Source organism: Toxotes jaculatrix, chromosome 14 (genome assembly GCF_017976425.1).
Source record: "Toxotes jaculatrix isolate fToxJac2 chromosome 14, fToxJac2.pri, whole genome shotgun sequence".
Taxonomy (NCBI): domain Eukaryota; kingdom Metazoa; phylum Chordata; class Actinopteri; family Toxotidae; genus Toxotes; species Toxotes jaculatrix.
This window is the reverse complement of record NC_054407.1, coordinates 1,856,958-1,884,693: the sequence shown is the minus strand read 5'-3', so window position 1 is coordinate 1,884,693 and position 27,736 is coordinate 1,856,958. Positions and strand designations below refer to the sequence as shown.

The 27,736-nt window shown below is 40.7% G+C and overlaps 1 protein-coding gene across 2 annotated transcripts; it reads right to left on the bottom strand.

Moving 5' to 3' along the window:
- Positions 1-2: 2 nt before the first annotated feature.
- On the bottom strand, positions 3-27,126 carry LOC121193614 (epidermal retinol dehydrogenase 2-like). Of its 2 annotated transcripts, none has more exons than XM_041056010.1 (7): positions 26,988-27,126; positions 25,276-25,603; positions 20,952-21,083; positions 20,711-20,810; positions 16,804-16,948; positions 13,625-13,750; positions 3-2,256 (listed from the first exon to the last, which is right to left on the bottom strand). In XM_041056010.1, the coding sequence occupies exons 2-7, from the start codon at positions 25,594-25,596 to the stop codon at positions 2,160-2,162; spliced, it is 921 nt and encodes a 306-aa protein (XP_040911944.1). In that variant the 5' UTR covers positions 25,597-25,603; positions 26,988-27,126; the 3' UTR covers positions 3-2,159. The 2 variants fall into 2 exon arrangements, with proteins under 2 accessions (XP_040911944.1, XP_040911943.1); XM_041056009.1 differs by lacking the exon at positions 26,988-27,126 and adding an exon at positions 26,761-26,918.
- Positions 27,127-27,736: the final 610 nt, after the last annotated feature.

The following is a 27,736-nucleotide window of genomic DNA, read 5'->3' as shown; positions in this document are numbered from 1 at the left end:
AACATTTGAAATGGGAAAATTTAATGATTTGAGTTTTCAAAATGACAGTTCCTTGTGTTTCTCTAGTATTTCCAAACACTTGGAGATAGCTCTGAAAACACAGAATATCCACAAAAATGTACCATTACATACTAAAAACAATCTCTACATTCCTGACATTCTTTCCGGTATTTTCTTTTTGAGCTTTTTAACAGTTTGCATGATTAAGGCAACAGGTGTGTGCTCTTAACTGAACTCCACTCCTCACAGATATATCAATAATTAAGTTCTTGTACAGAATGTGTGTTCAAGATATCAACTTCTACAAATCACCTACTCATATGATGGCAATCATTTACAAATGACATAATGACACATTAACAATAACAGGTTAAAACGATTCATGATAGGTATGTACCCAGATACATGTATCATAGACTCTAATATATTACCATTACAGATTATTACAAGATAGAACCATTAAAATGTATGTGTAAATGCAGATGTTTTGAGTGCAAAATATATGGCTGTTACTTCAAAAACAAAAAACAACAACAACAATTAAAAAACTATTACTTCAGCCTACCTGCTGAATACATTATATGCATTGTTGTAATGTTAAAATACAGCTTTGAATGTTGGTAGTACGTAAGTAAACAGTATTTAAGCTTTTCAAATTAGCATTAGCCCGATGACCTGAATCAAGAAGAGGAATCTCACTGTCGGAAATGAAAAGCTAATGGATGTAGCTGAAGTTATAAGGAAATTACAGATGCTTCTTAGCGCCTGCTAATTTAATGCTAACTTTTCTGACATTAACTCAGTTTGAGACAAGTTTGTCTTGGTGCCTCAAAATGTATTGTGAGTGCATAGTGTGAGGATAATATAATGTAAAGGTGTGTTCAGACTGTATGCAGAGGAAATTTTGGCGTGACTTCATGTAAAGTCAAAGCAAAACCAAAGTTTATACAAGGACGACCGAGCAGGAGCAAACTTGCAAAATCATGAAAATCATGCTAGCACGCAGCTAGCTAGTACAGTGCTAGCTAATGTACTGACTGTCTATAGACGGTCAGTACATCTGCTGTTTGAAATTACGGACAGACATAAAAAAACAATCGAGCTTTCAAACTCACTGAAATAACACAAGGTGAAACTTCACATCATGTTCAGTCTGAAGTGCCTTTGAGCTTTGAGGGGTCTGGACCATCAGATCCCAAGCTCCAAAAGGTGAGGTATAACACATCTAAGAAACACTTGTAGTAGGGTTCACTGTACCTGAGTATGAGCACTTGGTCCAGGTGCTTGGTTTTTAATATGAAATGACAATGAACCAGATTAACAACAAAACTCTAAAAAAAAAAAAAAAGGTGTGTCTTAAAAACCCCCACATAAATGATGAAATGAAACATGATGAACATGTGTCAGAAATGTGTGTCTTCTCCTGCTAGGAGACTGATTAGCATAATGTACAGTGATTTTACCACAGTCAAAAGAGAAGAGCTTGCACATGAGAAGAATTTATATAGTTATCTCTCTTTCAAGCAGAAGCTGAATGCAGCTAATTTTTACGACCCTGAAGCAATGGTAGCTGTAGCTACCGTACGACATTCTTTGGTTTGGTATTTGCTGTGGAAGAACACACCACAAAACACACACACACACACATTAGAATTTCATGTTGAATTAGTGAATTTCAGAAGACATTTGACACATCTGAGTTTTGACTCATTTGTAAGTAAGTGTTTGTCTTGGCTGCTCCTGATTGATGATACCTGTGTACCTCATCAGGATTGGTTGAACACTGGCTGGCTGAATTTATGAGCACTTGCATTCGTTTCTGACACCAACATTGAAAGCTTATCTTTGAAAATGTGTGTTTCAGTGACAGTCACTCATAATAATGTAATTTAAAAACAAAAAACATGAAGGATATTTATGCTTAAAAGATGGATTATACATTGTTATATTATGTAAGATATAGAGATAATAGACATTTAGTATTTGTATTCAATTTGTAGTCAGTCCAACCTTTTGGACTACTGCTGTTCTGTATTATTACAGCTATACACTAGAAGATTAAGATTAAAAGAGGTGGTCATGTGGATTGGCTTAAATACTCCCATTTGTTTTTCCTTCCATTTCAGTCATCCTTCACTTCTTCTTCTTCTTCTCCTCTCTCAGTCCTGTTTTTTCAAGCGTCCCCTGAAATGGTCCATGACATTGAAGGCTCCCAGGTACTGGCCCAGCAGAATTCCCTGCTTCATGGGGAGGACGCTGAGGAGACACAACACAACAAAGAAATTAGCTGGTAATTAAGACCTTTTTGCTGGTCCTCACATTTTCAGCCTTTCTCAGTTGGGAGTTGGGTTTAGATTAAAAAACTTTGGACTTGAGTTTTAAATTATAATTCTAGTACATTAAAATCACTGTGTCTCCAAGATGGGGACTACTTTATCTCACTTCACAACTGCGTATCCAGGTGAACCAACATTGCGTTTTCGGGTACCCCAGGCCTCACTAATTCATTCTTTATTTAAATTGGTTCCATTAATTATTATGCAGACGACACCCACATTGACCTTGCTCTGTCATTGCTGTTTCAATAGATTCACTTGAACTAGCAACTAGCAAGTTCCCTGACAGGTGTGTCCAAACTTTCTATCAGCTAGTTAGCAGTTATTTTTGTGCAGAAGTAGAAAAACAAAAAAGTGGTTGCGGTCTTTCATTACTGTATTCATTTCAGAATTTTATTCATTTCAAGCTACCTTTTAAATGTTCGTAAAATAATATATTCCATCTGTATTCAGTCTGTTTGAATACAAAATGCCCTGTGGGTTAAGGCTATTTGCTGGCTTTGTAAAATGAAACTGACCTAAGTGCCAGTCATATCAGCTGCCAATAAATGCAATGATTTCAATTTCACTACATAGTTACATTTGGCTAAATGGGTGGGTAATGAATTCAACTGAATTATGTGTTCATATCCTTTCAGCCCCATACCTATATCACCTACAGAAAGGGGTTTCTGTTGTTTAGCTTCCCTGATTGATAACAATGTGGTGGACAAAACATCTGCCAATATAACACAATATAATTCAACAATACAATACACAATACGTGCATTCAGCCTCAGTAGGAGTAGAGTACCTAAAGTACAATGACTGCATTTTGTATTTTTTAAACAATGGGAAAAATATGCACAAGAGACCTTTGACAGAAATTGTGTAATAGTTGTTGTTGGTGCATAATGTTACTGCGTTCATGTGAGAATACACAAACAAAGGTAATACAACTTATTTTATCCAGTCTTATTACTGGGTATTATAAACAAGATTCAGTTAAATGGTGTTATGCTTAAAGACACAGAATACTACTCAGCCTTTACAAACATTTGTGTAATGTAACACTGGATCATGTCATCAGGGGTTATCTGGGCTTGAGCTTGGAGATTTACACTTAACAGGAAGCTTGTGTTATAAAGTGGGAGCAACGTGACCAAGGAGCTTATTCAGACATGAGACCAAGATGTTAAAGGACCAGTGTGACAACGCCTGTCCTTTACTGCCAATCTGCTTTTTCTAGTCTAGCCTGTGTTTCAGATGCCTGGCGGGTGGGACAGGGATCGGCAATGCCAACATGCACACCTCACAACAGTCATACACCATCCCCACTCCGCACATCCTACACTGCTGATCCTGCTTGGCAATCACGCTGCATGTGCTGTCGTGCTTTCATTAAATATTTAAGGAACCTCAAATTAAATTTCTTTGTTTAACAGCTGAAAACAGTGTATCTCTTTTGTCACAGCCTTATGAGCCAGGTTGTGTGACATTAGCATGTAAGATTTAGGGGGATCTATCAGCAGAAATGAAATCTTAGTTATTAATAATTATGTTTTGATTAGTTTAAAGCTGGGAGGCTTTATTTCCTTTGTCCAGAATTGTGGAAGTAAAAATGCTGTTAATTTTTTCATAGATGATGTTGGGTAACTGAAAGCTGGAGCACTTCAAGGTTTGGATGCACATGAAACTCGTACATGAACCAGTCATTTAAAAGAGAAAAAAATGCATTTGATTATGCATCAACTCCATCTCTGAAGTTATCCACCCAGCTTTAAGTTCTGTTACGTCTGCTGCAGAAGTTAAAGATGTCAGTGCAGAAACAGACAGATCATTAAACAGCAATGACAAAGTATTATGAAGTAGCAACAGCTCTTATTTGTGCCTCTGACTGGCTTCAACTTCATAGCAGCAAAGGACAAAGCTGATGAGTAGTGTCGTATTTAGAGCCATCTGCCACACCAAACTCAATTACAACTGCAGCTCATAACACAAAGTACGGTGACATTATCAAAGGGACTGAGGATTTACCTTTTTAAAATACTGAAATGAGAAATTAGAGTAGGGAAAACTACTTGAGCTTGATCAGTAGAAGCCACTGCAATTAAAAAAATTTTGTTAGCTTCAAAATTAGCTCGGGGATATTCAGATGTGGAGCTGCAGGAGGAGGGAGCCACCTAGCTGCCACCTCTGTAGTTCCTGCAGTAAGGTGACATTACCATGAAAAATCATCATTCATACTGTACTTATCTCAACAATGAATGACAACATAAATAACATGGGGCCATAAGAACAGTAATAGTACTACAACACGTTGGCTTGTGCACTGGTTGTGAGTCTGGCACCTCCCCCAGGCGTCGACGTCTTTGTCAGAGCCAACAAGAAAAATGAATTTCTCAAATAGCTCCTAAGGGAACAATGTATTTGTGCTAATGTAAATAGGCTTTGTTAAATAATTGCTTGGGGGCCACAAATGATGCCTTCCTGCATCTCTTCCTAAATCAGCCCATGTTAGCAGCTTTTTGGATGACTAACATTCCTCTGACTAACAATAACTGTCTTCAAAGAGAGGGAGCTGAGACAAGGCTGGATAATACAACAACACATTATTAAAAGTTGCGAATACAATGGCTTTTATGTAAAATGAACAGAGGTGACAGGCGAGGCACTATCTCCATTTGTGCGAGCTGTGTTCCAGAGATGAAAAGCTTTCTAATAGAGAATAATGGCTCTGTCCTCAGACAAATGGACCAGAGAAAGAAAAGAAAGAACAAGGAGAGAAAACATCTCCAGAATGCTCTCTCATCAAACGTAATTAAAGGGCAGAAGAACTCCGTTGAAGCACTGAGAGTTTAAGCTCTCTGGGCCACGGTTATCAGAAACATTTTCGCTGCTATTGCCAATCTTACTTGCAAAGATATTACACGTTTTATTCATTTGGGTCAAGTGATGGGAACTGCCATCAGTTGTTCACACTGCCCTCCTTCAGCTGGAGCCAACGTCTGATCTGTTGCTTTATGGGAAAAGTAGCAACCATGATTAGCCTACCTGTTTCTACTGACCTTCATCCAATGTGAGAAAATCTACATGATGTATAATCTAAAGCTGTTAGAAGACAAAACTGTCTCTGATTGGATGTTTATTCAGAAAAGACCCAAAGTAATGTAAAGCCACATTTAAATAGAAGAACTGCAAAGTAATAAGAATAAATAAAAAAAATTATATTTCTAATGTGACTTATTTGAACAAAATACAGTAAAAATGACCGAATATATTGTACTCGCCCCTTTCCATCTAAGAGGATCAGTATAAAGAAGCTGATTACCGTACTAACCAACTAACATTCATCTGGGTAACAGTCTGGTTAATGCTTACCTTCACGACTAACTCATGTGAAGAGGACGTACTGTATTGATGGAGTGGAAAAGAGAAATGAAAAATAGAAATAAAGCTACTGAGAAATAATGTGAATGGAAAAGGAACAAAGGCCAGCAATGATGAGGAAAGAGCACGAAGGGAAGGACGACGATGATCTGACAAAGTGGGGAAGAGAGGAGAAGAATGAAAAATGAAGCGAGCACAGAGTTATGGCCAATCACTAATCAATCACTGAGCTACTCAAGCAGTCTAACAGAGAAGAGGCCCCTTTCAAACAATCAGGGGGCCTTTGTTCACCGTGGTGGGCAAAGTGGGTGTTAGCAGAAACCTGATGACTGTCCCTGAAGAAGTCTGGACCTCACACGCATCTGCTGTGGAACTGTGCAGGTCTAAAGCTAAAAGCTTTCCTCCCATTCTAATGCCTACACTTTGAGCCCTCTGGGTTAGTTTGGGACTGGATGGGGTGCAGATGGACATGGCTGTGTTAGGTAAGAGTAGAGAGATGTTTTAAATTGACTTTTTACTACTGAGGAGTTAGCTCCTTTCTTGGATTATATCCAAATGCTGCTGCGGAAGACAAAAAGGAATAATTAAAAAAAAAAAAAAAATCATCTGACAAAAACTTGGGCGTGGAACCTGGAAAACCACACCAGCAACACAATAATAAATGAATAAATAAAACAAAGCCCTTGTACATTAAATCATACATCAATATCAATTTAGAATATCAATGTAATTATACAGTAGAGGTGCGTTGATATATGGCTTTCATTATTTTTTTTACAACATAATGAAACATTTGTTATTACTGTCATTACTGTGATTATTTCCACTTTCAGAGGGCACCACAGCACCGCTCTGATCTCTTATTATGGCCAGGACTTGTATAAGCACAATATAACTGTGCCACAGTCCACTGCTTACACTCAGCAGGCAGCACTTAAAATTCAGGACCTACAGAAAGTCTTGGGTGCACATCAGATCCGAACCACAGAAAAATCCACACGCCAAAATCCAATTCAACTTTATCTACGGTCGCTAACATCACAATGAAACCAAGTCCAAGAGTCTGAGGTGCACTTCGAATGATTTCCACTCTACCGTTGTAAAATTTCAGCTGGGATTGGCTCTTCTAATCACACTCATAACACAATTTGGAATCGCAATAGTGATTTAGGGACCAGAGTTTGATGGTCACTGTGAAACAATGGCCAGTTTACCAAGAAATAAAAACACAAGCCATTAAAATGTGGAGGCGACATGCAAAAAAAAACAAACTTTGTTTTATATTCACTGACAGCCTGTTGCTGTGACTGTGTTAGTGTATTTGACTGTGCTGTCTGTACTCTCATCAGCTGTTTGCTGTTGTATTTTGACACATTAAGCAGCCCATTTAACGTAGATGTAGCCGGTTTGTGTGGATGTAGAGGCAGTGGTACCCAACCCATCAAACTGTGAGGACATTTCCCATTGTTTGACTAACAGCCCATCAGTGTGATCCTCACAGGCAGCAGAGACGCCCAGCCCCCCACAAAGAAAGACACCCACACTCCTGCTGCGCTGCCTCAGATCCTCCTGACGATAATCAGCATAGATTCAGGTTAACGACAACAGCTGTGTGATCAGCTAACACTGACATCTGAAATGAGTGATCACAGGTGAGGTTGGAGACGACAGAGGGTGTGTGCGCGCTCTTTGCTCTCTCCATCACGCAGTGTGGATACCTTCAGTAATGATTTCAGTCCCTCGACTGACGCCAGGATTTAGTGGTCGCAGAGTCCGAGATCACAGAGATCTCTGTGATCACCGGTGCTAGGGTGCTTTGATACAGACAAATCCATGATTCAGTTTGTCTCGTTTCTCCGGCTGTCTGTTTCACAGAGCGAGTAAGAGTGGAGAACAGATCTGATCACGGCTCAGAAAGGTCACCTGTTAACTCGAAGTCATCACGAGCTGCTGATCAACATACATGACGGCAGCAGGTTAATGACAGAGGCGCTGATATACTGACATTTGGAACGAGAGTGTTATTATATTTGCACATTCAGTGCCAACAGGTTCTGATTATTTATCCAGTGCAAACCCTGCATGATATGAAATACAGTAAGAGAGTTCACAAGCTGCTCAGCTGCTCTATGTTGGCAAAAAACAGAACAGCGTGTTGGATGCAATGAGGTTGGAGGACACTACAACCAAACTGTGGTGGAAGAGGTCACTTTAAAGTGCTACCACTGTACCAACAACTATGAATAAACCAACTAACTAACTAACTCTGGCTGACAGTGCACACCTTTGCAGAGGCTCGGACTCTCAGTTCTGCATCAGAATTACCAGTAAGAACTGATTCTCCATGAAATGTTGTTCTTAATTTATACAAATGGTGTATGTTGACTCATAGATGTGCACTGTGGTTGGTGTGTCCAGAAAAAAAACTGTTTGTCCCTGACAGGAACATTATCATGCTTCATAAGTTGTATCTAGCCAGATACTTATGCCCACTGCCATAAAGACACCCAGTGTCTCCATAAAACTGATGGCCTTTGATGGCTCCAACTGCCGTGGCTATAAAAAAAAAAACAAAGGCAGCTTGAGGCCTAGCTTTGCTTTTGCTGAAGGCAGACAGAGAGCAGCTCGGTGATTTACTTTTTATATTATGTCTCTGTTTGTTGTTACTGCTGGGTGTTTGTCCAGTTTGCACCCAGTCAACTATGCATTTGTAAGGCACTTTAAAATTGATCACCTTTGATGTTCCCTGGGTGTAAAGCAATTGTGTTCCCAGATCCATCCATGAATCCATCCATGAGTTTGTTTGTTTTATTTTTTAAATCACACTCTTTGTTTTATTGATCCATTCATCAGCCCTTCTATCAGTGTGTGTATGTGTGGGGGGGTTACTAACATTACGACCCCAGCGCCGGAGAACACTCGGTCCACTATAGTGCCAGTACCAAGAAGATCCATACTACTTCCAACTCTGTATGGACACTTATATATTTGAAAGAAACAAGTTTATACATTGTGATTCCAACAGTGTTACAGCTGACCAAGGCTCAAAAACTGTGGAAAACCCCTTTAATGATGTCAAATAATCTTTTATTTTAAATTGTGAATCACTGAGCGACTGCCCCAGATCCCCATGGACCCTCATAAGTCCCACGTTCACCAGGACTACATTTTGTTCCATTGACATCATGAGGAGACGCCATAAATCTGTGACTGTGCGCACACACACACACACACAAGCTCTCTCCTCTTATTAACACCAGTTATGGATGCTGCTCCTTTACAGCCACTGGTCCGATATCAGTTGAAGATTAGTTTTCAGTCCCATATGCTTTCATTGTTTGCCACTCTCCTCATTCTGTGAACTCTTAATGTTCGTCCCCAGCTCCTACTGTGTGATCGTTCAGCCTCAGAGATCTCCTTTTGACTCGAACCATCGATGTTTTCTAACATTTGTTCTCTCATATACGGCGTTTTCTCCACGTACGCCTCAATTGCTCTGTTATTTATATTTTGTCCCGTCGTTGTGTGATTCATTTGATCTAGGTTGGATCTAGGTAGGTAGGTTGCTTTTAATTTCCTGTTCTTGTCTCCTTCCTTTGTTTATTTTCCCCTCTTTAAAGCCCCTGCTTGTGATAAAAGGTTGTATAAATAAATGAACCTGGACCTGAACTCGATTCCAACTGCAGAGAGTCAGTCAGACACTTTACTAAATGTGTAGAAAGATAATGAGGTAAACAAATGGAGGACGTTTAGGGAAGAAAAATAGACTACAGGGAATGCTTTTAGAAGTGAAGTGAAAATTGAAAAAGGTCCACACTGCCCTGACACCACTCAGTGAATCACTGCGCACTGATCAAGTTATAAAAAAAGGCCCAGCTGCAGTGGCCTCAGGTTGTGTTCCCGCGTTTATCCAAACGGCCTACACACAGATGTGTCATCGCTGTGCTCATGACCGTTTCAAAGCAGCAGAATGTGGGATTTAGCAAATTGTGGTGATGCTTGAGAATGTGAGTCAATGTTAGCAGGCACGGTGTCAACCAAGGCTTATTCACTGAGTGAAGGGTGCGGAAAAAAAAAGCAAAGGCTACAGAGACGGAATGGGACCGGAGAGAGACTTTTCTCAGATGAAGACCTCAGAAGCCTGTTTTATTGGACATCTGAGTTCCACTACTCCTTAATAAGACACAGTGGGTTTTTGATTTCTGTGTCTTTTCTGTAATATGTTGACGTGACATGCTAGGCTTCAAAAAAAATGTGTTCAAGTTACTTATACATCATTAATGAAGCCACTCTCTCGGTTGTACACTTCAGGTCACTGTTGCGATGAAAGGTGAACAGTCTCAGGTCACTTCCACAGCATGATGCTGCCACCACCATGCCCCACTGTAGGGAAGGTTATCAGCTCGGTGATGTGCAGTGACTGGTGGAGACTGATGGGCAAAGATATCAATTTTATCAAGTTAAAATTAAATGTACAACACAATAAAGTGAGCGAAATCTGAGGGGTTTAATTTGAGGAGTGTAGAAAACTCCTCTGTATCAACAATATACAGCATTTACTGCTGTCATCAGGGGGAATTCCAAACCCCTGGGGCAAATGCAGATTTACTTTGCAGCAGTGAGTGAATTCCTGAAGTCTGTTCAAGACACCAGTGACCCTCCAGTAACATGTTGCATTGCAGCCCTATTAAGATGTCGCTACCTGCAGTTATAATATAGAAGCATTACTGTGGCTAATGAGATGTGAGAATTGGCTTCTTCATAAAACATAAGTAAATCCAATTCATGACAAAATACACAATCTTTATTAAACAAGTACAAGCAATTTCAGAGACAATTATTTAACGAGGCACAGCAATTAAGGCTTAAATCTTAAGTTACTCAAGTCATGCTCGAAAAGCACCATGGGAAATCATTTCTTCGGCTCGCACTCACATTTAATCCAAAAAAAAAAAAAATCTGTACGAGCTTTAACAAAACCAGAGAACTCGTCTGAGAGTCATGGTGACACATCACCTGGAGCTGCTCTACAGAGAATGACAGCTGGCTTGACAGATAGTCAGTCAGTGTGTGAGCTTTAAAGCCCCCTGAAGAACAGATCATCATCATCATCCCACTGTACACAAACCTGCCTGAGTTACAGACAGACAATAAAACACCCTCACGCCGCTCTTCAAAGGTCCGTTTTTTTTTCCCAGCGCTGTTTGCCCGGCGGTGACAATCCAAACAGGTTGGGTTTTTGTCTCCGGGTAACAGTGAGGATGATTTGCTTATGACTACACGGACAGTGAACTATCTGAGGTCAGAGCAAACCGTGCTGTCAGCTCTCTTCTACAGACATTTGTCTTTATGAATCAATATAGAGGATGAGGATCCTGAGGATGAGATCCCTTTGTAAAGGCTTCCTCAGGCTCAGAGAGAGAGAGCTGCACACTAAAGCCACAGCCCATCATCACAGTGCTCTCCATACTTATTACAAAGTTCTACAAAGTGCTGGTGCTTTTATTTATTTATTTATTTTTAATGGTTGTATTTGTTTCTATCAGTTCTACCACTGGACAGTGCTCTGGCTTCCTAGCTTCAGTGGCTAACACCTGGGTACAGTGCAGTTGTCATAGTTTTGTTATGGTATCAAACAGCGGCCATCATGAGTATCCGATCACAGCTCACTAGTTTACTGATAGGTCAACAAGTTATCTCACAGATCAAAGTAGAATTTATGAATGGCCCCCACCCCCCCCCCCCCCACCACCACCACCAGTGTGCACGGCCTACTGTACCTCTGTGCTATGAACTTTAAACTCAGACTAATCAAATATAGATATAGATAAGAGTTCTTCTTTGTTAGTAATCAGGGATTACTAGTGACATTTAAGCTGCACTCACTTCCAGTGTTCCTGATAAATAAAGTGGTTTAGACAGATGTGACCTGAATAAACTCTATAAACTGTTGGGAATAAACAGCTGGCTTATTCACAACCTCACTGATTACATTTTCTTGCTCCATCAGACATGGTGACAGGGATGTTGCTGTGCTTCCCATGTCTCAGTAATTACTTTGTTGAGTACAGTGTTATTATAATTGATAGAAATGACGCATTTTGATAAGCAGAGGTGCAGAGAAGTTGTTTCTCAATGTTTGCAGGGAAACACGGAAGTAACGTTGAATGTGTGTTAATGCAATCTGCAGTGCAGACAGAGGTTAGTGCGGGAGTCTGCTTTGACATCCTGACAACCCCAGGTAAGAGCCCAGGACGGAGGCCAGCTTCCACTGTAGAACACTGGGGAGGACGATGGAAGGACAGGATGAGGGCAGGGAAGCAAAATATTAAATACTTCAATCTGACTGTGCTTCTGTTGTAGCTGCAGGCAGAGCATTCGACATTTTCACTCATCAATATACAGCACCTCTGTCAAATGAGCCTGCCACCCGTCCAGTGTTCTGCCACTGATATTGCTTTTTGCTCAAAATTAAAATCATGTTTCTCATACACCATCTAGAAAAATGTTGATTCCTGTTCTGCCTCTCTGTCTCTTGCCTTTTTCATTTCACAATTCATGAATATAAATTTAAATAAAAACAAAAGTTTCTTTATAATGAGCATCACAGCCTCCCTGGGCCACTAGCATAGCCACAGATTCTAGTCTATTCATGTCCACACAGTTCATGAATGGAGGAAGAAGTTTAACTTTCAGGTTAACCACAACTGGAAATTCATCTACAGATGTCGTAGTCAGGACGGTTACCAATGAGCAGAAAAGTCAATCGTCAGTTATAAAAGAGGTCCGATGAGAAAACAAACAACATCATCTCAAAATCATGACAAGACTGACCAAACATGGACATACCGCACGGGCTAAAAGAACACTGGCAAACAAACAAGAGCTCATGGACACAGATGGACACACAGCTTGTTGTTGTTAGACGGTCAATGCCGCAGAGGTGCAGGCTGAAAATTACCGCAGCACTGAATCAGTACCTCTGTGACCCACCTCATTAAAATCTGTACGTCATGAGCAGCAAAATGGAATTCACGGGCAGGGCCTGCCATTACAAGACCGATTGGACCCAAGGCCAGTGCACAAAAAACACATAACCTGGTGTGTAACAAGCACCACAACTCAGGTCAGTGGAAAATGTTTGGATGAGTCATCCTCCACCCTGTTTGCTTGCATCCACACTGGCTTTCTTTTGTGAGTGAGCCAAAGGATGCCTTCGACCCATCTACATGTGGCCGTTCCAGGATATAAATACCAAAGTTGTACAGATGATTTACAGTGTGAAGGCGGCATGGAATTATCTTTGGCTATTTTTAAGACCACCTGTTCTATTTAGGCTGACCTCTGACCCTTCGTTTGACCTCAACCTGTAGGGTCATGTCAGGGAGCAGAGGGGATGGATGTGAGTCTCACTGCTACGCAAGGGTGTGGAAAAAAGAAAATACTGTAAACAGGCAAATGTTTGCTATCAACGTTCACCACATCGACTTTATAAGGTGACAATCTGTCAATATTGTGTTTGCCTATTATTCTGCTGGCACAGGGTGTCCAAGAAATGAATTAAAGCAGGTCTAAGAAGACAATGTGCTGTTAACTGTAACTCCTATGTTAGCATCTTTATGTGGTGCCACACTGATGTGACTGGAGTCTCACCACAGCAGTGCGTTAACACTGGTTTGGGTTATCAGGCAGTATTTATGAACCAGTGACCCAGGCACAACCATTTAAGCTGTGCTGTCATCTCTATTGTATAGTTGGCTATTTTTTTTAAACCCAATACCCAGTAAGTGATCACGGAGAGACCTTACCAGTGAACCATTATTTGGCCAGGTCTGTAAAAATGATCAAACACGTGTAGAGAGGTGTGCGTAATGTCAGTACAGTTATGTGGAAGAGAAGAAAAAAAGGCAGACACTAACTTCTTGAGAGCAGCAATGAGGTACATGCTCTTGGGCAGCAGCAGGTAGACCTGGTCTGTGAGCACAGCGTGGACGATCTTCTTGGCTACATAATCTGGAGTGAGGACTGGCAGCAGTGTTGGCCACCTGATGAAGACAAGAAAACGGATTAAGAGAAAAGAAAAAGGAGCTACCAACAGCAGGGAACCACTTACCAACAAGTAACAGGTTCCCCATTTTACCCTGCAAGAGAGGACTTGTAGCTTGGTGGATCTTTTTAAAATGGCATTTCTGAACAATATGTATGAGTTGAAAGTTGAATATTATGGGAATTTAACCACTGCACAAAGTGGGGGGAGGGGGGGGCAAGGACGTGTAGATACAGGGCAAAGGTACTGTGTAAGGTGAAAAGGACAGGTGCACGCCAGTGTTCTAAAAACAACTGGTAGCTGGTTATTGCAGACAGCTGAGGCTCTGACACCCAGCTCATGGAGGCAAGTACTTTAAAACCCTCAGCGCTCCACTGCTGCAACATGCATCAAAAATCCTACTGCCTCTTGGAATCAAACCTGTGACTTGGATATCATTATCTCAGAGGACCACTGTGGAAAAACATTCATATGATATATCTGCTCTGAAAACATAGAAGAAGACGCTCCTTTTGAGTCAAGAGCTCACTGAAGACATCTTCTTCAGTGTCAGTGTAATCCTATGGTGAACTGTCCATATGTCCATTGTAAACACGAATGCCAAATAGTAAATACAGCATTGTTTTAATGGCACCAATTTGCCAAAAAAGGAAACATTAATATGATTAGACCTCAAACTGAAGTGACAAAATCCATTAGTACTTAGTATAGCTGAATCACAGCGCTACCATGTAAAAACAAACAAACAAACAAAAAAAAAAAGTAGATGGTAGTGACATGTTGTTAACATGGGTCATCCATCTGCTCCACTCTCATGTTGCAAAACAGTAAACAAGCTTAGGCAACAATGCTGTGCAAAGAAAAACCTCAAAAGAGGAGGAGGAGGAGGAGGAGGAGGAGGAGGAGGAGGAGGAGGAGGGGTGTGTGAAGCTGGCCACAGCCAGGGAACAGAGGGCAACTTGAAATGCAAATTTTGCGTTTGGGGGTAAATATGTGTTTAAGCTGCAACATTATATGAGCTCACCAGCATCTAGTTTAGATCGCTTTACTTTACCAGGATAATCCACTCAGTATAAATACTGTTTTCCAGGATGTTCAACTCTTAGTTTAGCATGTTAGTATGCTAACATTTGCCAGTTAGGCTGATGGGAAGGCCTTTGGTTTTGTCAAATGAAAGTTGTGCTCAGACTGCGTGGGCGTCTACACACTGCGTCTGAGTGATCTCCCAGACTCCCATGTGGCTTCTGTTAGGGGATGTGGTAACATGAACTAATTTATCCATCTTTGCTTGAAGTGCTGAAGTGAATTTTCTACACAAAAATAAATAAATGAACTTAATGAATTGGCTGGCCTCAGAGAGAGACAGTCTCTGCTCTGCTTCTGCCTACATGAGGTGAGTGATGAGTCATGCATTTTTCACACTTGATGCATGAAAACCTTTGCTACTACCCCAAATAATTTGCTGGCAAAGACCTCGGAACACACACATACCCATTTACACATAACCATTTATCTAAATATGGACTCATGTCATTCAATTTAAAGAAGGTCCAAGTTTTTCTAGGATGTTCTGTGGTTATTTTGAGGACAGAAGAAAGGAAGAAGAGGAAGAGGAAGAGGAAGAAGAAAGTGACAGGCCAGGTGTTCAGTGCTGGCATAAAGCATGTGTCTGGGTGGCTTCAGGGGGCCAGTTGGATGGATGAAAGCAGGAAGACAGAAACAAAGACAGACACAAGTCTCCAAACACTTTTCAAACCTAACCCCGGGACATCTGGGAGAGCACCACAATGTTTTTTTTTTTTTTTTGTGGAGGTAAAAACAGAGAGCCACTGTCAGTCTGTCTACCAGTCTACCATCACCGCAGATGCCCTCTGGCATTATTTTGGGTTTCTGTTGAATAGTTAGTGGCTTCTCTCTCTTGTCTATTTATCCATCTGTCTGTGTGGCTTCAGAGGCTGTTAACGTTTTGCATTTTCTCTACACAAAGCAGGCAAACATTCATTGGTTAATTACTGTTTATAAATCATTAACAACACGTCACAAATATGTAGTTTTACATTTTAAAATTACAACTCTTACAATACATTTTAATAAAAAGGCTCAGTGATAAACTAAAACTGTTGTGTCACTAGCTTTTAATAAACAAATGACTCACTTATTCACCCTCCTAATTAGTGCTCTCCAATGAGTAATTGGTCTGCTTGATTTAATATTGCTTGTGTAGCGTCAGACACCTGCTTTCAGGTTCTGCCCCTGTTACAGTTACAAATAATAATAATAATAAAAAGTTGAAGTGAAGTGGAACATAAAGACACAATGGAGACACAAGTGGGCCCACATTGTCACCTAAACATTAGCTAAACAACAGAACACTGCTTTCCAATAGTGTTGATTACCAGTTTGACATGTAAATCTCACACAAATTACATTTCACTGAGATAGAGAATGTAACCATTGTTGTGGTGGGAAAGTGCCAGGCATGTCACGCATGCAGGTCTGAACGATAATTACACGTCTTTTGTTCTGTTCTGTTTTGTGTCTCTGTGTGTCTGCGGTTGTTAAGAGTCTCTGCAGGCATCTTGTGTCTTTATGGCTGTTTTACATCTTTCTAAGGTCATTTTAGATCTTTTATGGTTATTCTGAGTCTCTCTCTGCTCACATTCTGTGTCTCATTGTGGTCACTTCACTGACTTTCCAACAAGGAATGTTTTTTTCTACACAGCTACTGTTTATTTTTTCATTAAGGAGTGGCTTCGTGCCATCTTATTTGGCTTTGAAAGAGACACTGATTCATTACATTATAACAAAGAGATTCATATTACCAGTAATATTAAAAGGTATTAAAGCTGCAAGCAGTGGCCCTCACACTTTGAGCCCGTCGGGGGGGAGTTCTGACATGTGTACCAACTGCTTTTGAGCATGAAGCAGAGGAATATTAAAAAAAACAATTTATTATTATTCCTTCGGGATATAAGGTTTACCTGTTTGCTTTATTTTGAATGAAAATTTTGATTTCAGGCTACATGACATTAAAAAGGTAAAAAGACCTACTTCGTTTGACATCCATCAAACATCCCAGTGTTGATGAAGTACGGGCACACAATGGTGGTCTTGACGCCATCTTTCCCAGTTGCCAGCAGCTCCAGACCCACTGACTCTGCAAAACCTACTGCTGCAAACTTACTGGCACAGTAGTCTGCAAGGAGGGTACACAAAAAAAAAATCATGATCATCGCAAATAAGGAGACACAGAGGTTAGTTTATGCTCTTATTTGTTGTTTTACCACAAGTCTCATGCAGACAGGAAACATTCCAACAAGACAGGAAGTTACTGATTACGCTGCATGTTTGTTATTTTTCACCTGCCGTGGTCGGCAGTGATTTTACCCCTTAACCTACAACCTGTTCATAAATACACCGTGGAAACAGGGTGACACAGCAGCAGAGTTACAATGATGTTATATAAATTATACAAACCCCCAAACACATACACTATGTGCTCCTTTGAAAGGCGGCCACAAAATGTTTCCGCTCAGACACCAGATCTGAAAACGCTGTGCCTCCATACTTATGTTTTCATGTCCTTTTCATAAAAACCTTGGTCCACAATGAAACACCAACACAACTGGAAAATGGCTGACCACTACAACTACAAGTACATGTTGTTTGTATTTCAGATAACTACTTGGGCTTGTGAGGGCTGCTTTCACTCTGCTCAGTTTATCTTCTTTACTTGAGTTCAACTGGACAGGGCGACTCCAGTGAAAGTACATGACTCTCATGTGACATGTTGTTTGCTTATCACAATGCAGCACTTAGTTACACTAATGATTTTGCGTCATGTCTGTTACATAAACTCACCCACGCAGGCTTACAGGTGATAAGGCACTAAAGCCTTCATGCCAAATATAAGTGAGAGGGCAGATCATCCCAAAGTTATCCTAAAGTCAGCTGATGCCTCAGGATTATATGTTTTTGTCTGTTTTTCTCCAGACAAAGTTCAATTCAAAGTTCAATTAACTAGTCAACTAGTCAGAAAATTCCAAAAAGGAAACAAAACAAGAACTGGTGTAAAACTGTAAGCAACAAAGTCACTTCTAAGTTTTAAAAAGTGCTACACTGAAGAAAAGCTTGGGTGAGGACACGTTATACAATCGACCTTTCGTTGTGGCAAGCCAATCACCATTTAAAAAAAAAAACTGAGGTGTATTATAAATAGAAAAAAAGGACAAACTCATCACAGACGGCTTTAATTAACTTTAAAACTATCCAAACTGTTTTCCAGTGTTCTGCTTGCTGTGCTATACTTAGAACTGCTGTTTCTAAGCTGAACATGTTCTTTATGAGTTTACCTTTAACATTTAGCTTCAGCATCTGAGCGTGCCCCAAAATCCCAAAACTAAAAATGAACTGAAAATTGAAAACGAGTTTGAAATGTTAGAATTGCCTTAAAATACCACGTGTTTATGTTGCAATGTGTTCAAATACAGTTCATGATATGCCTTCCATTTTCAAAGTGATCAGACTTGTCTTAACTACGACCAGGTTGAGTAACCTAACAGACTAATCTTCAGTTCACTGATCAAAGGCTACAAACTTCATAACACAGCTCTAGGGTTGAGTAACAGTCTTATCTGTCTGATGCACATTAAGATTAGAACATGAACAGACTGTGTGGTACTGGCTGGTATGCTTGTGAGGCTCACAGCTAAACAAAGATAAAAAACTATAATAAAGATAAGTGGCCCAGGAATAAGAGAATCCTTCTTTAGACAGAGTAAAGCTACAGAGGCTACAGTCCCAGCTTCCATCTGAAGGATGATTGTTCTCAGAAAAGATGGTAGATGACCCACTCATAGAAGGCTACGACAACCATCATCATCATCATCATATATTTCTTCATTTCATATATTGTCATAATGCATTTTGTACAGTGTACTGTACCAAGCAGGAAGCTCTGACTGTAAATTATGATCCAGGCATTACTCTATTTGTTTATTTTCATGTGTGTGTATACACTCACACACACACACACACACACACACAGCAGAGGCTCCCTTCAAACCCAGCATGATTAAAATGCTAAAGTTCAAAGGCAGCGTCGAACGATAACAGCAGGACTTCAGAGACCTGGTTTATGTCACTCATTCACAAACAAAACAGTTTTTCTTTTTTTTTTTTTTTTATGAACCTAAATCAGCTCTGCTTGAAGCCCTTTGCTGACACTCTTGTCAGTGTGAGTATTTTGTTGAGGCTGCTGCCTGATGTTTGTTTACTTTGTGTGTCTCAGAGGTGGAGTGACTAACAACACTAAGTCAGAAAACTGTTTGACTGTTTGAAGAGACAACAATGGAGTTTTTTTTTTTTTCCCTACAGATCGTGCACCAAGAGCACGATGGGTCATAATAAACATCTGATAGGAAACTGATCAGACTCATACAACCTTTAATCAATCAATTAAGAAATGTTGTAATCTGCCCTTTAATCCCTAGCTCCAACTCGGTGCTCCCAGCCCCCTAACGCTTCAGCTATGATCAGGTGATATCTACGCTCGTCTACACTCAGTAACATATAATAAAAAAAGTGAAAACATGTTTTTAGAAATGTTTGCATACTTAATAGAAATCAAAACCTGAAGTCTCCCATTTACAAAAGTACTCAGGCCCTTCATTTAGTCCTTTGTAGAAGCCAAAGAGAGCAACAACTTGTGTAAGTCTCTACAAGCTTTGCACTCTTGGATTTCAACAGCCTCATTCGTTCTGGCAGATCCTCTCAAGCTCTGCCCAAAGGGTTCAATTTTTGTATCCTCACACCAGAGAATCTCTTACCTCATGCTCTCTGAGCCTTTTAAACGCCATCAGGCAAATTCCAAGTGGGCTGTCATATGCCTTTTACTCACAGTAACTTCAGTCTGGCCACTGTAGTGTGAAGGCCTGATTAATGGGAGTGCTGCTCAGAGCGTCGTCCTTCCAGCTCGTTCTCACATGTTTTTGGTCACCTCCCTGATCAAGGCCCCTTCTTACTGGGTTACTCAGCTTGAGGGCCAACTCTACGTAAAGAGTCCTAGTGGTTTGGTTCCAAACCTCCTCACCTCTTCACTCAAAGCTTTACAAATACAGTGATGTGCCTTCTATATACAGTGATGTGTAAACTAGATTCTTAATTTGAGGAATATAGTACAAAGCATAACAACTGTAGAGGAAATACCTATTTACATGCATGATTACATCCATTGGTATTTGTCCTTGTGTTGTGATCAATGTGCTTTTACTTGCAGAGTTGCAAGTTGTTATCAAAAGAGTGCAGCACATGGCCTTCACTCTTAACTAATCAGTGCCATGATGACATTATCAACCTTACCCTGCTCTCAGCCTCTCCTTTCTTTCCATGCAAATTCACTGTGGTAGTCTCTGCCTGTCAACAAGATTCTGTTTAGTCTGTTTGTTATAGACCTTTCCTCTGCACCACATGTACTGTACTGTTTTAATATTTTGTGTCTTCAAATGTCAGTTCTGACGTGTGTACAAATTGTCATGACTATGACTCAATGCTGACATGTACCATAGGTTCAGCCCTGGACTCTCATTAACCATTAGAAATCTGGGGGAGATGGAACAACGTAAACTGGAGTTACATCAACTTCCTGTTTCATGTTTTGGGCAAACTTGAACGGCACGCCACGTCAAGGGAATGTCAGCTAAGAGCTCCGCAATTTAGCATCGCAAAGGTATGTAGATGCAACTTCCCAAATTTGAAGTTGCTTGGGTTAATTCTCTATGAGGTGTTTATTAAAATTTTCACCAGAATTGTCAACTTTTTCTACCTTTTTCTACAAAAACTTACGACCATCAAAAGCATTTGAAAGATGCTGTTATCATGTAAACACTGTACACATAGGGGCTTAAATTCATGGCACTATGCTTAAAAATGAAATGACATGAGGGGAAAACACACACACCTGCCAATCCATTAACTCCGATGAGTCCAGCAGAACTGGCAATGCTGACAAGATGGCCGTGATTGTTGGCAATCATAGCAGGAAGAAAGGCCTTGTAGGTCTGAGCAGAGAGAGAGACAGAACAAATAAACCATCAAACAAAATAAGAATAAGGTCAAATCAAAATGCTGGGTCCACTTGGTCTATAGTCAAACATTTTTTTAATAAAAAGTTTAACAACAGCTCTCCACGTCTTACTGACCCAGAAGTGAGCCATGCTGTTGACCTCCATTGTCTTCTCAATCAAGGAATCCGGAGCATCCATGAACTTCTTTCCCGTCACGATCCCAGCGTTGTTCACCAGAATGCTGATGTCGCCCACCTCTCGTTTCACCTGCATGGAGCACAGGAAAATGTCCGTCATGTGTCATGCAACCACATACTGTGAAGATGTTCCCAAGGTGCAAACAGGGATTTTGAGGGACTGCTTACGTTTTTTTTTTTTAAGACTGTTTACAAGAGCCGTTGATAATTTGAATAAAGTTGCCATTACTAGTTTATGAATTACTTCCTGGATTCAGCAGAATGTGATTGATCTGCTCATTACATCATTTTGGACCAATCAATAACATGTCTGCCACGTTGCCAACAAGAGCAACCCCCTTTAAAAGTTTCCATGATGTCATCCTCTAAAAATCCTGCTGGTCAACACAGAGAGAAATCAATGACAAGTACTAGATCCCACACACACACACACACACACACACACACACACACACACACACACACACACACACACACACACACACACACACACACACACACACACACACAGCTGCCTTAAGACAGATCAAAGAGTACCCGGACAGGCTGAAATCAGTGTGAGTCAAAGGTTAACCATCTGTGCAGTTTGGATGTGTGAGTTCCTCAGGCACCACAGTCCTTCCACAGTCATTCCTGGCTCTTTTATATCCACCCTGAACCGGCTAAACTTGAAAACTCTTATGTTTTCATTTTGGCCCTCCATGCACCTTCAGGAGGTATTTAAAAAAGCACCAGTCTACTCTTTCAGTGTGAGCATAGAAAGCTGGGCCTTTGGAAAACTATGATGTAAGCCTGGTTGGGAGACGTGCGGAAGCAAAATAAACTCTAGCCCTCTCTGTCATCACTGCTATGATATGTTAGTGGTAAATGGACTGCATTTATATAGTGTTTTTCTAGTCTTATCGACCGCTCAAAGCACTTTACACTACAAATCGCATTCACCCATTCACACACACCTTCATACAGCACTTTTACTAACACACACTCACACACCGATGTTACATCAGGGGCAATTTGGGGTCAATATCTTGCCCAAGGACACTTTGACATGTGGCCTGGAGGAGCTGGGGATCGAACGTAGCCACGTGGTCTGCACCACTGCTAAACACATGCTGGTTGTGATGATCTTTACGGTAACAACGTAAAAACACTGTGTGGGCACATCATTTCCACATGTACGTTTTCCCCCCCCCCCCAAATATAGCCAGCTTACTGTGAGCCACTGTGTTGCCACAACAGTGAGGGACTTCGCCTGAGGGGTCACACTATGATCCAAGATCCCACTTCTTTTACGCAGGCACCACTATCAACCCGTAGGAGTCGTAACAACAACTTAATCCTTCAGAAGCTCTAAGTACTGGGACCACAAAAGGTTTGTTTGTACAGACAGGTGTTTCTACATCATTATCCCCACGTCGGCTGGGATAAGAATAATTAAGTAATGTCTGCAGATGAAAATGATTACATTCATCAACTTTAAAATAAATATTCCACCCATTTTTTGCTATGTTTCTGAAATACCTTGTTCCCTCTCCATACCATACCATACCATACCATACCATACCATACCATACCATCACACGGAGCTATCTTATCCCTGCCAGCAGTGCAGCGTGGGACATAACAAATGGGAGGTTCACGCCCCTTTTAATCTACTCCACGGACCAAGAAACCTTACCTGCTTATAACCCGTAAACATAGACAGTTGTGAATGTGGAAACATATAATCAAGCTCATCCAACCAACTGGGAGTCAAACCTTGGGTGGATGGAGCACTGGTGGATGGGAATTTTACCGCAGCCTTATATTAAAAGGGAATGTAACAAGATGGGAAAAATTCCACTACAACTAGCCTTGATAAAAAAAGACTCTTTAAATTAGGGATACTACAATCAAGATTTTCTGGCCCTAATCCCCACTTGAGTCTTTGTTGGGTATCTGAGTCTGTTTCAATACTTATATTCACCTAAAGGTCACACCTTGTTTTCAAGAACTTAATTCAAATACTGAAGGTCCTGGTTGAAAGCTGTTACCATGATCAGCTTATTCCTGATACGACATGAATGAAGGATTAACTAGAATAATGAGATTCCTGAAGGTGCTAATGTTTGGTACACTGCTCTATGCTAACCAGACAGAGAGGAGAGCTATAGCTTTTGTCTACTTTGTGTGTCAGTGCACTACAATGTCAAACTCCTGAAAGCTTTGGCTCTGGCTTCTAGTTTGATCTAAAATTAGCATTTCTCCTCACCCCGGGTTCACAACCACTTATCCCTTCACAGTTGTCAGTTACTACTAAACACAAGTGGGACACAATGCATCTGCCTGACACTGACAATGTTTGTGTTCTGGTTTGGCCAGAAGGCATCTGTTACTGTTAGCCAGTAAAACATAATGCAAAATTTCATGTATTAAGCCAACAAAGTGTCTGTTTACATAACAGTCAACCCGCCCCCGCCTCCAGGGTTCACACACACACACACAAACAAACACACACACACACACACATTTCCTTGACCTGACTTTAGCAGCATGCAGATCACAGCTGTATTTTCTGTAGAATTTTTGCATGACATGAAGTCATATACTTTATCTGGAAGGTCATAAAATAGCACTCTGAATAATCCCACACCGTGTACAGGGATGGGTTGTACTGATCATGCCTTCCCTTTTCCATTGCTCCACCCTGATTTACAATAGGCTTACACATACACACTCCATTTAAGAGCGGAAAAGTAATTCATTGCATCATCATGTGCAGCTCATTCAGATACTGATATCAAAGCAGCTTTATCTGGACATACACTACTGGTCAAACGTTTTAGAACACCTGTGTTTATCCAGATTTTATTAAAAATTCACAAGTTCCAGTCCAGTGAATAACCTTAAAGGGTTCAAACGTAAGCAGAAAAAAAAAAAAAAAAAAAAAAAAAAAAAAAAAAAAAAGTGTAGGAAGTGTAGATAATTGTTTAACTTAAAGCTTTTGTGCCAGAATGGAAGTAAACGAAGTTTGCTATGAAACAGCTGAGCCAATCACTGACACATGGCGATAACAGCTCAACATGTAAAGACATTTCTCCAGGAAATTGTATTATTGACTGGATGGTGCAGAGGAGCAAGGCCTGATTATAAAGCACCACAAATCTGCAGCCAGAGCAGCTGATGGTGTGGGGCTTTAACAGTTAATTAGTACAATGATGATAGAAATGAGAGATAAAATATTACTTCAAGCAGTTTATATGAAACAAACTACTTTAAGTTGCAAAGGAGGCTGTGATATTCAGGATTAATGAGCTCTGGTAATCTGATGTCTCCCACGTAAACAGCAGGATGTCGACTAATATGACTCTCGTGTGTATAGAGGTGTGTGGGGTTATTAGAGAGTTGCCTGGAATCGCTTTCACTTGATTTAAAGAAGATGTATCATGCTAATTTCCAATTTAAGCAAGTGGCTGGCATAGTGTACAGAAACATCTGTGCTGAGTATGGGCTGGAAGTCCCAAGGTCAAAATGGCCTCTGAAGGTGGAGGAGAATTATATAGCAATAACAACATCAGGAAAAAGGAACATGAGAAGCTCGAGAAATATCAAGGGCTGAAAGAAGAGCTAGAAAAGTGCTGGAGGGTGAAGACAACAAAGGACCCGTGGTAACTGTAGGCTGTGACGCCCAAACTGGGAGAGTGGCTCCAGCAGATCCCAGGAACACAGTCGCTGCACTGCCACAAAAGTTGGGACATAAATCTCAGTAGAAAAAGCTCATTGACAAACAATGTCTCCATAACATGGTTTGTCCACCAGTGAGCACTGACAAGTGGATTTTTACAATGTAAAATGTCCTGCTCACTACATGCACCACTCAGCATCCTCCAGAGAGCATGAACAAACTGAGCAGTGGTTGGAATTCTGCAAGGTGTCCATTTGTCCATAGACAGATGGAAAGACGGCTGTTTTTTTTTTTTACAACAATATCAGATAACCTGACTAGATAACCTGGCTAACCTGTTGGTTTGAAAACTGTCTGATGGTACCCCACTTGGCCTCTTTTTAAAGCTGTGGCCACATTCCCAGATCTCTGCAATGACTTTGATGAGTACAGTGTTGTTGGAACTGATACAAACGATGGCCACGCCTTCTTTCTGACAGCTGGCACACCCCAACCACAAGGGATTCAAATAAACTAAGGAGGCCAACAGAATGCAGCTCGCTGAGTACAGCAAGCCAAACATGGTAACTGGTCAAAAAGTGTAACAAAGGACCCGTACCTGGTCAGCCACTCTGTAGACTTCATTCTTGTCGCTGCAGTCGCACAGATAGTAGTGGACTCTGGTGGCTCCGTTCTGTTTGGCCAGTTTAGCCGTTTCCTTCATCCCCTCCTGGTTAATGTCCCACAGCACCACCACAGTGCCATGAGATGCAAACTCCTGAGCCATGAGGCGGCCGATCCCACTGCCTGCCCCCGTGATCAGCACCACCTCACCAGATATGTTCTTCTTCTTCATGGGCACAAAGAGGTGGATGAAAGATTCCACATTGTACCAAATGGACAACAGGAGGACTTGGATTGTTTCCAGGAAGAAATTCATAATGGATCTAGGAAGGAAGGAAGGAAGAGAAAGAAAGGGGATACATTAGAGAGACACATAATGCGAGGGCATGGTATAACTGAAGTAATGGGTTTTAACATTTACATAATGTTAATGTTTACTTTTCTACTCTCAACTAATCAATCTTTAGCAAACATGAACCCGCAAGTGGTCACAAAAACTTACATAACAGGTCCTGACACCTGCACACAGCACACTGAATACACACACAGTGTTTAGCAGCACCAACACAATCATCACTCCACAGCCTCCTGAAACAGGCGTGGACTGGCCATTGGAAAATTTGTGAATCTTCCCATTGGGCTCCCAGCATTATACAGCCTATATATTTAAATATTCAATTCATAATCACTTACTTGCAGCAACATGGCTGGTGCAATCTGTAATATCTAGCATTTGAGCAGTTAGTAAAACAGTGGCACACTCCAAATGCTAATCTTTATTTTAAAAAAAATAAATAAATAAAATCAGGAAATATCACGCAAGTCCCAGTTCATGGAAACAAAACGGTGTAGGTGGACAAGCATATTGTGTTGTACTCTTTAACAACTGACTTTTTCCTGTCTTCCGAAAGTTTGTTGTAAGTGTAGTGTGTGTAGTCTGCTGGTTGCCATTTAGTTCCATGTTGAAACACTACTGACTGACTGATCACTGATAATGAAACCAGGCTTTTAAGTCAAATTAGGTGTCACGTGATTATTGCATTAATTCAACTCTGAGTTTTTGCTCTCTGTGCACATGAATATGAGGAAGAAAACCTTGGAAAGTGAATTTCTTTTACATACTGAACTAAAACAATACAATTCAACATTTTTTTTACAGTTCTTTCCCGGTCACAAAAATGCGTGAGGGATGAAAAGTTGATGTGAACAGTAGTAGAGGTCTAAAACGCGGTCATTTAAATGACAAACTAACAAACAAAACCAAAAACGAGCTGTGCATTTTTACGTCTTTGGGAGGGATTAGCCTCGTTTGGCTGCCTTTAAAAGCTACCACATGCCGCCAAGTCCTTTGACATTTACCACAAAGGACAAACGAAGCGTTTTTTTTTTTACGAGAAACCGGAAATCAGCTGAAAGATGTTTAACGGACTCATCCTGATAATACGGCGGTTTAACTGATTTTAATAAGCGTCAAACTTACCGAGATGCGAGTCCTGCCGAGCTAACGAGTACGGTTAACCCCGCTGCCTGTCCCCGCTGCCACCCAGTGCATCAGCTGTAAACAGGACCTTTGCTCTCCACACAGGCTAACGTTACAACACACAGGCTCCTGCTCTTATCAGGCGAGTGTTATCTCATCCAGGTTCATACAACCAACCAACCAACACACCGTGTGTGTTTACAGCTCCCGGAGCCGGTGAACCTTACCGTGGTGTTTGCTCTGTCAGGGTGAAAGCGTTATGTCTGACAGTGCTGTGCTCGGTCTGTTGGTCCTGGCTGAGGCTCGGCGGTTTCAGTAGCCTGCAGGGGGGGGAAAAAAAAACAAAAGCTGGATGTCAAATCAAACACAGGCAAAGCGGCGCTCTACGGGGGAGACGCCAGATGCATCACGTGACACGCAGTCCACCATTGCCCTGCCACGCGAGATATTATGGGACTTTGAGGGTGTTTTTTTTTTTTTTTGTTTTTTTTTTGTTTTAAATTTAAGTCAATTGAACTAATTAAATGAAACACGCATAGCGCACGACAGTGTAACTTCACAATATGGAATGTGTTTTCAAAACTTAGCGAACAAGCGGGAAAGACGTAATAATTACTGCTGTGAGAAAATGTGATTGAATAATCTTTGAGTTTTACAACCTAAGACTTTATTGCTTTTTATGTAGTGATCGGATTCATTCACAAGCACTATGAACAACGCTGTTCAATCTTACTGGTTAAACCCCATAATTGTCTCAGATCTATCAAAATGATAAAATCGAAAATTTTATTTATTTATATATTTTTATTAGAAAAGCCAAATCAATAGCTGCTAAAGACATCTGTTGAAGAATGCCAATATTATTGAGTATTTATGGGTAATCAGCATCTTTTTCCTTTTTAAATTGCATTTCATAAGAAATTTATAATGCAAAGTAGTACACCGAATTCCTGCATAGTGGTAACACAGGCGGTAA

Bases quoted from the DNA above. Each gene is read 5' to 3' on its own strand.
- LOC121193614 (XM_041056010.1), bottom strand. From the start codon at position 25,596: ATGAATTTCTTCCTGGAAACAATCCAAGTCCTCCTGTTGTCCATTTGG. The intron at 13,751-16,803 runs GTAGGTCTTTTT...TGTCTTCATCAG, and splicing joins TTTGATGGATGTCAAACGAA to GTGGCCAACACTGCTGCCAG. The intron at 2,257-13,624 runs GTTAGTGTCTGC...GTGTCTCCTCAG, and splicing joins CTCATTGCTGCTCTCAAGAA to CGTCCTCCCCATGAAGCAGG.